The sequence below is a fragment of the Mandrillus leucophaeus genome, unplaced genomic scaffold, assembly GCF_000951045.1.
Source record: "Mandrillus leucophaeus isolate KB7577 unplaced genomic scaffold, Mleu.le_1.0 Scaffold517, whole genome shotgun sequence".
In the NCBI taxonomy this organism is placed as follows: Eukaryota; Metazoa; Chordata; class Mammalia; order Primates; family Cercopithecidae; genus Mandrillus; species Mandrillus leucophaeus.
Window position 1 is genome coordinate 650,618 of NW_012105553.1, and position 14,923 is coordinate 665,540.

General features: G+C 48.4%; 1 protein-coding gene across 1 annotated transcript in view; it reads right to left on the bottom strand.

Annotated features, from left to right (window-relative positions):
* The window catches only part of TNS3 (tensin 3), a 330,636-nt gene that overhangs the window by 167,235 nt on the left and 148,478 nt on the right, over window positions 1-14,923 (bottom strand). Inside the window, exons 6-9 of the mRNA XM_011996485.1 lie at window positions 8,109-8,161; window positions 5,557-5,728; window positions 3,399-3,449; window positions 1,423-1,545 (exon numbers count right to left, since the gene is read on the bottom strand). Coding sequence (XP_011851875.1) covers window positions 1,423-1,545; window positions 3,399-3,449; window positions 5,557-5,728; window positions 8,109-8,161 — 399 coding nt within the window. The remainder of the gene's footprint in view (window positions 1-1,422; window positions 1,546-3,398; window positions 3,450-5,556; window positions 5,729-8,108; window positions 8,162-14,923) is intronic.

Genomic DNA, 14,923 nt, shown 5'->3' on the forward strand with positions numbered 1-14,923 from the left:
TATTTAAAAGTCTGTCTGTCTCTCTCTCTCTCTTTCTCTCTCTTAGTTTGCACCAAAACACAATTTGGGCGGAGAATCCATAATTTAACATAATACTTGAAAAGATCAGGTTATCATAGATAATTTGGTGGTCCTAAAGTGTGTACCTGTTCATTTAGGGGGAAAATATGATCAAGGTAGATGTGAGGAAAGAGACAATACCAGAGAGACTCAAATAACATCTGTGTTCCCCTGATGGAAGTTTCCTGCACATCGAGTGGTCATCAAATGCCTTACAGCTGTAAACATCACCCACAAGCCGGCCTACCTAGTGACTTTGCAGGAAAGATATAATGGGAGTCTAATATAACTCAAAGGGAAGCTTCTTTCAAACTAAATTCCATAATACAATGGATTTCTGTGCAGTTTTTTAGTGTGAAAGAGTCTGGAAGAATAAATCACACACACACACACACACACACACACACACACTTCTGTCTTGAACCGTCAGCACTTCCTAGATACTCTGATGGTCCTAAGAATGCTTTGTCAAACACACAAAATAGGGAGCTGCCCATTAACGAACAGTTACCCCAGCCCACTGGCTACATCCTTTCCCAGAGAATTCCTCCCTGATTCAAGGTGTGACTGGGATAAGAACTTTACTCTAATAGTACGTTTCTGGCAGGAGGGTTAAGCTTCACACACTTACCCCTCAGTAAGTTTGCTTTCAGTCCAACCCCTTTCAACACCAATCACATTTGAGGAGCAGTACAAAGCAGCTGAGAAAACTGGGAATTAAGACAAAAGATCCCAGAAGGTGGGAGGAGGAAGCATGGAAGGAACCTGAGGCAGCCAGGAGGAGGAGTGCCCGTCAGTTATGCACCCAGGCTGCCAGCACCCACCAAGCCTGCAGGGGCTGACACACAGACAGTCCTGGCCACTCTGTGAAGATGCACAGGCCATGTCTGCACTGCAATGGCTCCACTTGGAAAGGTCGACATGTTTACTGCAAAGGCATCATACCATCATCTAGTCCATCAACTGATTACCGTAACTCAGACGGCATGAAAAGTCTGACACAGTCCATCTGAAAAGGGCATAGCTCTTTTAAAAAGGAGAGCTTTCCATGAAAAATAAAATTCAACAAAAATGAGACAATTTACTCTCATAACCGTGGTCAATTTGGCGTCAACAGTTTCAAATGTCCAGCTACACATTCAGGGACCGTAATCCTATAAATTCTAAAGCCGAACTTGGGGAGGTGTGATAACTCTGTTTCATTCTCTAAGAGCAAGTAGAAAAACCTAAAAACACACCCATAAGGAGCACATCACACCAGCTCAAAGTGGAAACGTGCTCCGATGCAGCACTGTTCTCCATCGCAACTCCAAGGGCTGAAGCCCAGCCAGACCCCCAAATGTGAGAGGTGGGCGCGCTCACCCTGCAGTGAATGACGACCACATGCTGGGGGTCGCTGTTCAGCCAAGACTCCTGCGCCTTGCATATGGTGCACATCTTATCCAGGGGAGGTGCGTGGAGTTCTGGCCAGCCCACATCCATGATCTGCAACAAGAGAAGGGAGCTTCCTCAGTTTCCATTTCCTGAAACCTTCTGAGGCCATCTCACAACAACTTCTTTCATCATCGATGTATTTCATTTGGGAGTAAAGAGCATGCTGGGTGACCCTTTTCTAAAACTCAGTGAGCATGAGGACCCGCACTTCCTTCACTGGGAAGAAAAAACAAAGCGTTATACTGCCCATGTGATGCCGCTTCTTCCAGGGGCTCGTCTGCTCTTCCGCAGCTGGGGTGACAACTCTAGAAAGGTCTTTGAGTTGCTGATGGTGCAGGTTGTGTGAAGAGGGCCGCAGTCCAGGGATGTCTCAAACAGGAGTCCGAGGCCCAAGCTGCTGCCAAAATCTCCCCACTGGGGTTAAAATCCCAGTTTGGAGACGGCAGCCAGCCATCTCCTACACACTGTGCAGACAACACGTCAGAGACAATCTCCTGGAAAGGCAGGACTTAAGAAGGAAGCACCTTCAAAACCCTGATTAAGTTTGGTGCTTGGACAAAGAAAATCACCACCATGCTAAGGACACAGAGACTCTGTGCAGAACTGCAGCTCTGAGCCTCCCGAGGCTCACGCAAGTCCACAGTGGCCCACAGTGGCCACACGGGGGAGTTGTTTTTCCTTTGATTTCCTTTTGTCAGTGGGTGAGGACAAGGAGCTCTATCTTATGATGAAAGTCATGGAAATAGTGTAAAATTGTCGGAAATTTCAGAAAACTGCCAGGAAGTAGGAAAAGTCATTATCCCTGCCACCACTCAAAGATAACCACTACAACGTTTTCATGAATCCCTTAGTCTCTTTTCTATGTACATTTAGCATAATTGAGATACTATTATACATAAATTCTATACTATTATTAACTAGTATTAAAAGAAGCAACTTATCATGTTTCTGCTTTGTTACTCTAATGGCTGCAAAATATTTCAACATATAGAATATACACAGCCATATGTACCATAACTTATGTTGACTCAGTCTTAAAATTCTCCCAAATTTTGCTATTGAAAATGATCATGGAGGGTGATGGGCAAGGGGAAGGAGAGCATTAGGACAAATACTTAAAGCATGAGGGACTTAAAACCTATATGACAGGTTGATAGGTGCAGCAAACCACCATGGCACATGTGTATCTGTGTAACAAACCTGCACGTTCTGCACATGTATCCCAGAACTTAAAGTAAAATTAAAAAAAGAAAAATTAAAAAAAAAAAAAACAATGAAAATTATCATGAAAGGAGTACTAGGACCGTAAAGAGATACTAGGAGAAGAGATCCCCATGCTGATGGAAATGTTTTGTCTCTTGTTTGTGGTGGCTGAACAAATCTATACATATGATGCAGTTTTGATTTTTTCTATACATATCTTTGTTATAGATTTGTTCCATGCATATATATATGCAGTATATATGAAAGATCCTAGGAGGTGGGAGGAGGAAGCATCATGTGTACAGATTTGTTCTATACATATATATGTAGTATTTATCATCTATACACATGATGCTGAGAAACACGCATGTATGCAAAACCAAGGATATGTGAGTGAGGTCCATGGACTATACCAATGCCAACTTCCTGACCTAGATATTTTACTATTAGTGTTGTAAGATTCTCCCACTGGAAAGACTGGGTGAGGAGTACAGGAGATCTCTGTATTATTTCACAACTTCTTATGAATCTCTATTTCAAACTAAAAAAAAAAGTAATAATTAAAAAAATTGATTATGAGCAATTCCTAATACTCCTTATCAAGTCACATTCCACAAAGACTAGTAGCAAATCATTTTTGCACAAAATAAGCATTGTTTACATTTTACAAAATGCAGAATATAAACGGATGAACTCCGTACCTTTGGGTTAAGCTTCGTAAGGTCATATCTCTTTTCTGAAAGGTTTAATACCTATAAAGGAGAGGAAAAACATGCCTTGTATAAAATAGATTTTAATATTTTAAAAATTTAATACTTTAATTTTTATTTAATTTTAATTAATACTTCAATTTCTTAAAAAATACCTAAAATCTTCACACTCAAGAATCAGGCGGGAAAAAAGGTTTTAGACAAATCCTTGACGTCAGAGACGCAAGGAGAAAACACACTGCATTTTTACATGATGTTTCCCTTCCAGGTACCGAGGATCAGAAAAGATTGAAAAGTATAGATGTGTGTGATCACAGAATAAAAAACAAATAAAATAAATAAGATAAGGATGGCATACAGAACCTTACACATAAAGTCTATATTCTACTTCATTAACTAGTATTAAACCAGGCAATCTACCGTGTCACTATTGTTTTTTATTCTCATGGCTACAAAATATCCCAACATACAGGATATATAAATATGCACACACACACATATGTATAAAATATATAATATAAAATATATATACACATATATATATAAAATAACTTCCATGGTCTTGCTCTTGGCAACACAAACTGACCCAATAGAGGGGTAGCACATGGTGGGGAAGGCTGTCCCTCCTCTATGGCCTGGTGGCCCCAGGCCTTGAAAGGGCTGAGTTCATGCCCAGCCAAGAGCCACGGCCTAAGTTCACTGAAAAATCACAGCCATTTGTGGAACCTTGCTAAATACTCAAGTAGAACAAAATGAAAAATAATATTAATAATAATGTTCCAGCAGCAAGGAGCCTTAAAAATTAACTAAACGTTCCTCTCACTTCAGAGTCAGAGATGTGAGGAAAGTGGAGGGTGGGGGCTTGTTCAGGTCACCCAGCAAGCCCTGTTTATGACAAGGTGGGGCGCTGCTTTGAGACCCACAGTTCATTTCTAACTGAAAGGGATCCCTGCCATAGCCATTTTGCACAGGGAGCTCTAGCCCTGATAAAGCCCCACAGACAGGTGCTGGCCAGGACTCCAGGCGCTCTGCATGGTCTCTTTGTGGAAGGTGGACTGGGGAAAAGGGGAAGGATGGCCAGAGAGGGGACTCAGGATGCACTGACCAGCCTGGGAGTGGCTTGCAAAGGAAGGAGCCGTGGTCCTGCCTGGGGCGGAGAGGGCCCCTGGTGAGAGGTACCACCATCAGACAGGGCTTGGCCACCCCTTCCTATCCATCGCCAGGTCACAGACAAGATGGGATTCAAGGGGAGAAAGAGGCAGGAGACTGAGTGAATCAAGGATTGAGGAGGGGTCAGGACACAGGAAGCACCTGGGCCTGGGCTGCTCTGGCATCAGACGGAGGCCACATCCTACTCTGCCACTTGGGTCCACCTCTCCCAGCCACTGATGCCCTAGTCATCGAAGCAGAACTACAAGGGAGAAAATGACCGTCCTGTAGGCTTGCCTGGCAGATTAGCTTTACCACAGATAAGGAGGCCTCCTTACTAGAGATAAGAAGGCAAGTAGAGAAAGGGCTCCAGGGAGCTGTCATTCAATCCCATTAGTGACCATTGACAGCAGAAGGAAGTCAGCCTCCGCTTGGGCTAGCAACCATGGGAACAGAAAACAAGGGGCCAATCGGAGGGTGAGAGATGGTGAGAGACTGTTCCGCATTATTCCTCAGATGTGGGCTCCACCATCAACTTGACACGTGTGTTTTGAAAATCAAGCTGTCTCCTTGTCTCCAGGGCAGCCCCTGGTTTCTTGGGCGCCCACCTAATTTGTCTTCCTAATTTCTGGCTCAGGAGGAGAGTCACAAGCTTGTCTTTTGATACCAGGCATGCAGCATGGGAGAGCAGGGGTGGCTGGCCAGGGAAGTGTCCCAAGGCACTGGGGAGCCAGCCTCACTGATGAGTGCGGGACAAGGCAACAGCCATCCCTGTGTTCAGCAGTCGTGTGTCCCTGAAAGCTACCTACAGAGACACATAAGGCTCCTCCCCAGGCGTGGCAGCAGAGAGACAGAGGACGAGGGCGCCATGAACTGCTGTGTGAGCCCAGGCCCTTGAGCTTCTCCCTCATGTGTAAACCAGTGTTCTGTGGGTGCCTGTCCCCACACAGTGCCTGCTGCAGAGCCTGCCCAAAGGCTCCCGGAGCCGCCCACCACTCACCAGGTAGTTGTCCCCATGCTTGGACTTGAGCATGCGTGTGACCTCCTGAAGGTTGTGCAGGTAGGACTCCTCGGAGCAGCCAGCAGGGAAGGACACGGCGATGATGCGCTCCGTGATGTAGGTGAGGTCCAGCCCGTGGCCACCCTCCATGATGGGGCTCAGGATGACAGGCCTGTGAGAGAGCAGTGGGCAGGTCAGAAACAGGGTAAGGAGGCGACAGACATTCATCCTCCAGGAAAAAGGTGAGGACGATGGACACTCATCCCCCGGGTGTTCACACCAGCACCGGGGCGGCCGGCTACGGGAATTTACAGTGTGCACAGCCTCTGCGCTGTGTTCCCATAATGGTGGACGGTGTGGGGAGGGGCACAAGATCGAATTTTCCTAGCAGGGCATGACTGGGTATTGCAAGCTGCAGGCAGGGAATGCACAGAGAGAAAGCAACTCAGAGCAGTGACACATGGGCTCAGATGCAAAAGCACGAAGGCGGGAAGGACTTTTTGTGGTCTCACTGGGAGCAGGAACAGAGTCCCAGGCGAGACTCCTGGAGAGGGAGACTCAACCCCACTCCGAGGTGTCAAGGTCAGCAAGAGGGAGCACCGGGAGGGGGCCGGGAGGAAGCAGGGATGGTGCGAGCAGAAGCCAAACATCAGCAAGCAGCTCCTCGTGTCTGTATGCAGCATCCTGGGGCAGGTGCGGCCAAGGATGAGGCTGGTGAGGTGGCCAGCTATGGTCGTGGGGGACCCTGCAGGCCCAAGAAGGAGGCAAGACCTCATGTGGAGAGGGGACGAGCTGGGGAGGAATTCAGCAGCTGCGTAATCAAAGCGGCCTTTCATCTACTGAGCAGCAGCTCAGCAGACTCCTATCAGACAGCTAAGAGCTCCACGCAGCCCCGCTGGGACCCCACCCAGCTAACCACAGACCAGGTGGATGCAGGGTAGAATGTGGGGCTGGCCACCCAACCAGGTGCCCAGGTGGCCAGGGCAGGCGCCCAGGTGGCCAGGGCAGACCCCCAAGTGTGAGATGAAGACTGTGGAGGAGGGAAGAGGGAAGAGGGAAAAGGGCAGAAATGGTCATGTCATGGCCAGCAGGCTGAGGACTTGGGCAGGACTGGCATTATGGGAGCCAGGCACCCAGTGTGACTGGAGACAAGGGCCTCCCACAGACCAGAGCTTCTCCACCAGCCCTGTGGGCCCCAGGGAGACCTGAGCCCCTCCCCAGGAGGGCTCCTAACATTAGGGCTGAGGGTGGTATCCAGGAGGAGGTGGAAAAGGATCCAGGGAGAGGGGATGGGGTTGAACCCAATCAGTGCCCACATGAGATGAAGCCAGAGGCACGGGCGCACAGGACGTTTGCTTGAGTCCCTCCAAAGCGCTGCCACCAGCTCTGGGGTTTTCATTTTTACTACTCCTATGTGTTTCTCTCTTTTTTAAAATTTTGGAAAAATTCAAAACCATATAAGATGGTTTTGCAAACCTCCATGTACCCATCGTCTAACTTCAAAATCACCAATACACAGCTAACCTTTGTCCATCAATACCCCCAGCAATCTCCTCCACCACTTTGATGGCTTTAAAGCAATCCCAGATATTATGTAATTTCATTTATAAACCTCACAGTATTGATTTCTAACAGATATGGGCACTTTTTTATTAAAATGTCTACAATGCCATTATCACACCTCCAAAAGAAATAATAACATCAAACACCCGATACCATACATTTATTTTTATTTTTTTCAAGACAGAGTCTCGCTCTGTCGCCAGGCTGGAGTGCAGTGGCACAATCTCGGCTTACTGCAATCTCTGCCTCTTGGGTTAAAGCAATTCTCTTGCCTCAGCCTCCCGAGTAGCTGGGATTACAGGCGCACACCACCACACCAAACTAATTTTTGTATTTTCAGCAGACGGGGTTTCACTATGTTGGCCAGGATGGTCTCGATCTCCGGACCTTGTGGTCTGCCCGCCTCAGCCTCCCAAAGTGCTGGGATTACAAGCGTGAGCCACCGCCCCCCACCCCCGGCCCGTACATTTATTTTTTAAGGTTGATTTGTTCAAACCAGCATCCAAACAACTCCCAAGGATTTTGTTTTCTCTACCTTATTCATCAGACATGGATTTAATTCCAATTCAAATGTTTTGAACACTGTTAGAACGAAATAAAGCGCCTCCTGTGGTCACGAGGATCCATAGTTGAGTGCCTCTCCAGAAGATGCTGGCTCAGGGCCCCCATCATCTGCTCTAAAGAGGCTCTTGCCAGCACACCCTGGAATCTCCCCCAAAAGTGACACTTCCACAATCAGGCCTCAGCAGGGCAATTATTTATTCAAAGACAATCACAGGTGTTTCTACCAGCTGGGCTTCTGACCCTGACACAGCATTTAGAAAACGGATAGAAAACCTGGCCTGTATCACCTTTGATTGGCAATGCTTACAACCAAAACAGAAATTATGATTTCTACAGAACAAAATGATGCCATGCCCAAGTTTCCTCTGTGGAGAGCTGACCTATGGCCAGAGACACAGGAATGCATGATCCACACAGACACTCACCCCAGAGGTTTATCACGGCACAGAGAACTGGACAGCGTGGAACTCCCTGGAGCCTGCAAATAACAAAACAAGGATCATTTTGAAGTTTCCTTTCTTGCCAGTTTACATGGCACAGACACCACTGAGAGGGAACAATGACAGCTGTCCCACAGTTTAATCATCAACAGCAAGTCAATCATAACTACTGGCCCACCTTATCACCTCGAAGGGTCTACACCATGGTGAGCTGCAGCACACAACATGGTGTAGACGCAATGCCACTAACCAGCATCAGGATGGGCTTCCACAGGAGCCAGCGAGGCCACCCTCCAGTCAGGGCAAGGTAGGCATCTCTCAGCCTGCAAACAGTGCCCTGCCCTCCAATACGGGAGGTGCCTGAGGACACCAGCGCCGTGACTATCATGGCTGCTATTATTTACTTGAAAGAACCAATTAATGAGTGACTTTCAGGAATTCTCAGTCATACCTACTCTTTTTTAAAGAGCCTATTCAACAGGGATAAAAGACTCGAGTTATAATTACTTTATAGTTATATAACCCTTCCTTGCGTGTAAGGGTTGTTATATACTACGGTGACAGAGATTTACGATTTCAGGAAAAATGCCCAGCAACTGTATGAGTAAGAAGGCTCTCCAATATTTCAGAAGTGAGGAAATTGGGGCTTAAAGAAGGAAGCGATCTCGTCAGATGGCAGAGGTGGGTGGGGAAACCAAGACACCCCCTACAGGGCTCCCTCGAAGGTTCTTTCTGCCCCAAGCCAGGTAATGCGGCACACAGGAGCCCAGAGACCCCCGAGTTGGGGGGACACAGAGCCTCCGGCACTCCTCCTGCTCCCCGATTAACGCAGGTCCACAGATACCACCATCAGAGGCATCAACACCCCCAATTACACCTGGGATCCCACTCAGGCAGGTGCAGCTCACCTGGACTCCTTTGGCAAGAAATGAACAGAAAACAAATTCTATGGATATTTCGGAGACCAACAATACAGATGTTTTCCTGAAATCACACCAGTGCAAAGCCTAGCACCAATCCCAAAACCGCACAGATCATCATCTCGGCCTCCCAAAACAGGGGCAGGATCTAGGGGCGTGCTCTTCAGTTCTACACCAAGGTGCCGGCGAGCTCTGCCCTGGGTCCACCTCCTCTTTGTTTTTCCTGGGCAAGCCCCTTGGCCACTCCACTTATTTGTCTCCTGCCTTTTGAAGTGAGAATAGTAACAGACAGGGCCACTCTCACAGAGCTGTCCAGGGATTCACTGAGGGAATTCTGTCAATGGCTTGGAACTCAGCCGGGCACCAGATGGCCACTGCCCATGCTGGACAGACCTGGTCAAGTGAAGTCCCGTGGTCTCCAGACTCCACCCACCCCTGACTTCTGAGCTGCACCGCCTGCTCATCCCCTGTGCCTACATGCCTCCAAACATGTTCCTATGATCTTCTCAAAGCCCTAACCTAAAGCCTTTCATAGCTCAGACTAGATAGCTACAAAGCCAGAGACCATTCTTTTGCCTAGTAGAGCAGCAAAAATAAAAATTTTGAAAACATTTTTTAAAGTTTTGGTGAAATATAAATGGATGCAAGATTTCAGAGGACAACTTATCAGTGTGTACAAAGAGTATTTAGAATAAGGCCGGGCACAGTGGCTTACACCTGTAATCCCAGCACTTTGGGAGGCCATGGCGGGTGGATCACTTGAGGCCAGGAGTTCAAGACCACCTGGCCAACATCATGAAACCACATCTCTACTAAAAATATAAAAATTAGCCGACGTGGTGTCATGCATCTGTAAACCTAGCTACTCGGGAGGCTGAGGCACAACAGTCACTTGAACCCGGGAGGTGGAGGTTGCAGGGAGCCAAGATCGCACCACCGCACTCCAGCCTGGGCAACAGAGCAAGACCCTGTCCCAAACAAATAAACAAAACAAAAAAAAGTGTTTAGAATACAATCCCAGAGGCAAACCGAATGCACTAAAATGAAGTCTCCGAAAAGGTAAGGAAATGATACATGAAAAACCTGTTTAGGTTAATTCATACAATCTATACATGTAACACTCAAATTCAAGCAGCACAGATGCAATCCTAATAGAACCAATCCCATCATGGGGAAACTCAGCTTAACCAGGGTCCCATCTACTTCAAAAAAGTATTCAATAAGCCAACATCTCAGGGGAGAACAGTAAGGAGAGTTTGACTGGCCATGGTCCTGGGTCTTACATGAACCCACCAGGATCTGACTATATGTGTCCCACATCTTGACCAGACCACACATCCAAAATACAGTGACTCCCATCGCAATGCCATGCTGGAGTACACTGGCCCAGTTCCTACAAGTGGGCTGCCACTTCAGACCCTATGTCATTCATTTTACCATAAAAGACTAGCATGCAACTTAACATATAAACAGCATTATGATAACTCATTGGCAAAACTATTTAACTCTCATATTGCACATCATTCCAAGATGACAACCACACAAATACATAACTGCTCACTGCTGGCACCAACGTGATGGGGTAGGAGTGTCACCGTCCCTCAGGTGGGGCCCTGACAGCAGGAGGGAAGGAGACAGGGGTCCCGGAAGGCATGAGGACTCTGTTGTCCCTAACAGAACCCAGGGCCCATTTCCTCAGCTGCAGAGTGAGAAGGGCAGGTCAAACAGAGCCACGGGATCTTCTCAATCCAATAATCTCTGAATCCAATTCAGCATTAAGTGTTCAAACCCCGAAACCATACAAATTGCAACCACTGCCAAAAAAACAAACCAAAAGAAACTCTTTTAAATCAATAGTTACATAATTTCTAAGGTCAAGGCCAATGGAGGAAACTGTAATCTGTGCTGTCACCACAGGGAGGCCCCAGCACCTGAGCTGGTGAAAAGTAAGAAAGAGTGTTGAATTGCACAAAGTTGCTTACATCAAGTGTTCGGAAACACAGGGTTCCTGTAAAGTGCCCCAGCATCGCCCAGAGACACTCCTTCCTTAACCTCTGCATTGGGAAGAGGGGCAGGAAGGAGGAACTCAGCCCGCCCCTAACATACCCAATTTGCTATGTAAGTCTACATCCACTTAAGATCAAGGCGAGACCCAGCATATCTCAGGGCCACCCTCCAAGAACATAGAGAGCTCAACACCCACTCACATCCCCAGCCCCAGACCCGCATCTGTCCACCTCATGCCTCCAGTCCAGACGTGCAAAGCCAGGCCTGGCCACCTCCAAGGCATGTGGTGCTCAGCAGCTTCCATAGCACAACCCTGAAAAGCATTGCATGGAGCCCAGCAGAAACCCCAGTAAGCAGGTATCACCATCTCCATGTTAAATGTTCCAGGTTGGTAACATAGGGATGGTGATGAGGAAACGAGGATTTGGTGGGCAGATGTGTTGGAATCCCACAGTTAAGCTGCAGTAGCACTTTCTGACGCCAAAAGTGTGCACTTCTTCCATCTCCTGGCTTTCAGGTGGTCCACGCCCTCTCCTGCACAGACTGCCCCTGAATCACACGAACGTCAGTGAGGATAAAAGACTTGCTTGGGGCAGCTTTTCTAGCCCTGTGCCAAAAAGGAGAGAGAAGCCATGGCCCTTCCATCACTTCCAAGTCAGCGTCTGAGATCTGATGTGCACTAAAATCCCCCTGAATCATGCAGGGGTTAAATCTGGAACCAAGCAGAGGACATGCCTATGACAGGTCCCCCTGACACACTGGGCTAGAACTCCCTCAGCTGCCTTGGCTTAGACTAAAATGAGAACCAAGCCCCATACTGAACTGGAACTGCTGCTAAGAGATTCTGAAATATTGTGCTTGTCAACAGGAGACTCAGGGATACGATGTCCCTATGAGTCTTTATCTGAAAGTAAAGAATATACCTACACTTGGGTTGCACACATCTAAACCCTCTGTGTGCACCATAATGCATTTCATGACTGAAGAATGACTGAGAAGCTAACTTGCTATAGATTTATTAAACCTGGCTCTTGAGAAACCAGAAATCCTAACCTCATACGAGGTTTAGAAAACTCTACTTGTAGGCACCAGTCCTGCCAATCTGTGTTGCAAACTCACTCTCTCTAGGTGTTCTGAAAAGAGAACTGCCCACTCACGTCCTCAGAAGCCTTCCGGTGCTTTCCTTGTGGTCCCATCGCCGATGGCGATCAAATCCAAGCCCTTCGTGATTAGAGTTCCCACGAGATAGAAACACAAGTTGCTTCTTTTGTTCTCTTGTTTTCCAGGGTGAAAAAATCCAGGCAGCAAAGCCTCCCACCCAGTCTCTGCCCAGCCCATGCTTCCCTCACCTGTGCCCCTGCTGGCATGCACTTATCACAGCCTTCAACACCCAAATAAGAGAAAGGGAAAAGGGAGGCCCAGGTAGAATCTGTGGTTAAGGTTAAACCTACAAAAGGTAAGCCTGCAAAGACTGCCCTGTTCCAGGCTGCTTTTTTTTTTTTTTTTTTTTCAAGCTCTCACTGTCGCCCAGGCTGGAGTGCAGTGGCGTGATCACAGTTTTTTTTTTTTTTTGAGTCAAGCTCTCACTGTCGCCCAGGCTGGAGTGCAGTGGCGTGATCACAGATGACTGCAGCCTCTCAGTGACCTCTCAGGCTCAGATGATCCTCCCACCTCATCCTCCCAAGTAGCTGGGACTACATGCATGTGCCACCAAATACGGCTAATTTTTATTTTTATTTTTGTAGAGATGGGGGTCTCGCCATGTTGTCCAGGCTGGTCTGACGCTCAAGCAATCCACTGGCCTCGGTCTCCCAGAGTGCTGGGATCACTGGCGTGTGCTTCTGTGCCCAGCCAGACAGCTCTATAGAAGCCGTTGCCTTCTACAGGTCCTGGAGCTCATCCTGGCCACGTGACAAACTGGCCCCATGGGCTCAATGAGGTCACGAACCTCCCTTTCTGTTCTGGTAAAATGACAGTTGTGGATCAAACACTTGGAGACCATCCCAGCCCTGCACTCCCTGAGTCAGTGAGTGAAAAGTGAGGCGAGGCATTCCTCAGATAAAGAGTTAGATGCACTGCCTGGAGGGTCACTCTGGTACCACATATGTTTGTTTGTTTGTTTGGAGATGGAGTCTTGCTCTGTTGCCCAGGACAGAGCACTTCCTAGTGTGTCACATGCAGTAGGTGAGAGCAGACTAAGCGGAAGGAAGGCAAAAACACCTCTTTTGGGAGAAAGTAGCTTAGCCTTATGGCAAAGCACATAGGCTCCACATCAGGCACTCTGGGTCCAAATTCAGGGTCCATAGTTTGGCACCTGCAGCCTTGGGAAAGGTCCTCCACTCGCCTTGGCCTCATCTTCCTCCTCTTTCCAGGACTGTGCACTCATGTCCTGACCTCACCTTAGAGTAGCAATCCACACATGGCACACTAGGGCAAACCTGCTTTTCACAGTGGCCCTGTGGCACACGGTCCCACAGTGACCCTACAGCTCTCAGTCCCTCTGTGCCCGCCTGCAGGGCTCCATCCTGCAGTGCGTTATCCTAGCACACCCTAGGCTTCACCCTAAAGACCCCACCCTAAAGCCTCATCCCATTCCACAGCACCACACCCCGCCACGTGCCATTTGCCAAGACCAGCAGACAGCTTTAGAACACATGGTGATGCTCGCTCTAGTACCTCTATGAGAACCATGCTTTCCACTATGACCTGCGGCTTCTTGCTCAGGAGGGCAGGCCTGATCAGAAGGAAGACCTGAGCTTCAAAGAGTCTTTCTGCACATCTGGGAGAAGACCCAAGGAAAAGCCAAGCACATCCACCCAACGAAGGCAGAGAGGACAGCAGGAGGCCGGGGCCCTGGCAGAAGGAGGGGAGGCCATGGACTGCTGGGACTGAAAGGGCCACTGGAGATTCCCCAAGGTCAATGCCAAAGCACATTTCCAGAGCAGCCATCCCTGCAGCCGCTCCATTGGCTGCCACATCAACACTATGGCCACCACCTGGGCAGGAGTAAGCACATTCACCAGAACAGCCAGCAGCCTCCTCGCACTCACCCATGTGGGGCATGCAGAGGGGGAGCACAGCGAAGAGGGAAGAGGGAAGGACACAGGCCCCATCCCCTCTGCAACAAAACTTCCTGGAAGCCCATGATGTCCCAGGGAGACATGGGATCCTCCTTAGGTGGGGTGGGACCCCAGCTGGTTTGATGTTCTCCACAGGTGAGGATCTGGGACCCCCCTTCTGACAGGCCAGTTAATTTCTAGACATGCTTGTAATCTTCTAGACAAGAGGCCAACTCTGGTGGGAATTTGATTCTCTTTTTTTTTTTTTGAAACAGAGTCTCACTCTGCCACCCAGGCTGGAGTGGAGTGGTACGATTTCAGCTCACTGCAACCTCCGCCTCCTGGGTTCAAGCGATTCTCCTGCTTCAGCCTCCCGAGTAGCTAGGATTATAAGTGCCCACCATCACACCTGGCTAATTTTTGTATTTTTAGTAGAGACAGGATTTCACCATGTTGGCCAGGCTGCTCTTGAACTCCTGACCCCAGGCAATCCGCCCACCTCGGCATCCAATGCTGGGATCACAGGCGTGAGCCACCGTGCCCAGCCAGAATTTGGTTCTTTTTTTAACCTACGCCCTTTGACTACTTGTTTGAACAAATCAAAAGTTTCCAAAACCTGGGTCGGGCGTGGTGGCTCACGTCTGTAATTCCAGCACTTTGAGAGGCCGAGGTGGGTGGATCAAGAGGTCAGGAGATCGGTATCACGGTGAAACCCCGTCTCTACTAAAAACACAAAAAAGTTAGCCTGGTGCGGTGGCAGTCGCTTGTAGTCCCAGCTACTCGGGAGGCTGAGGCAGGAGAATGGTGTGAACCC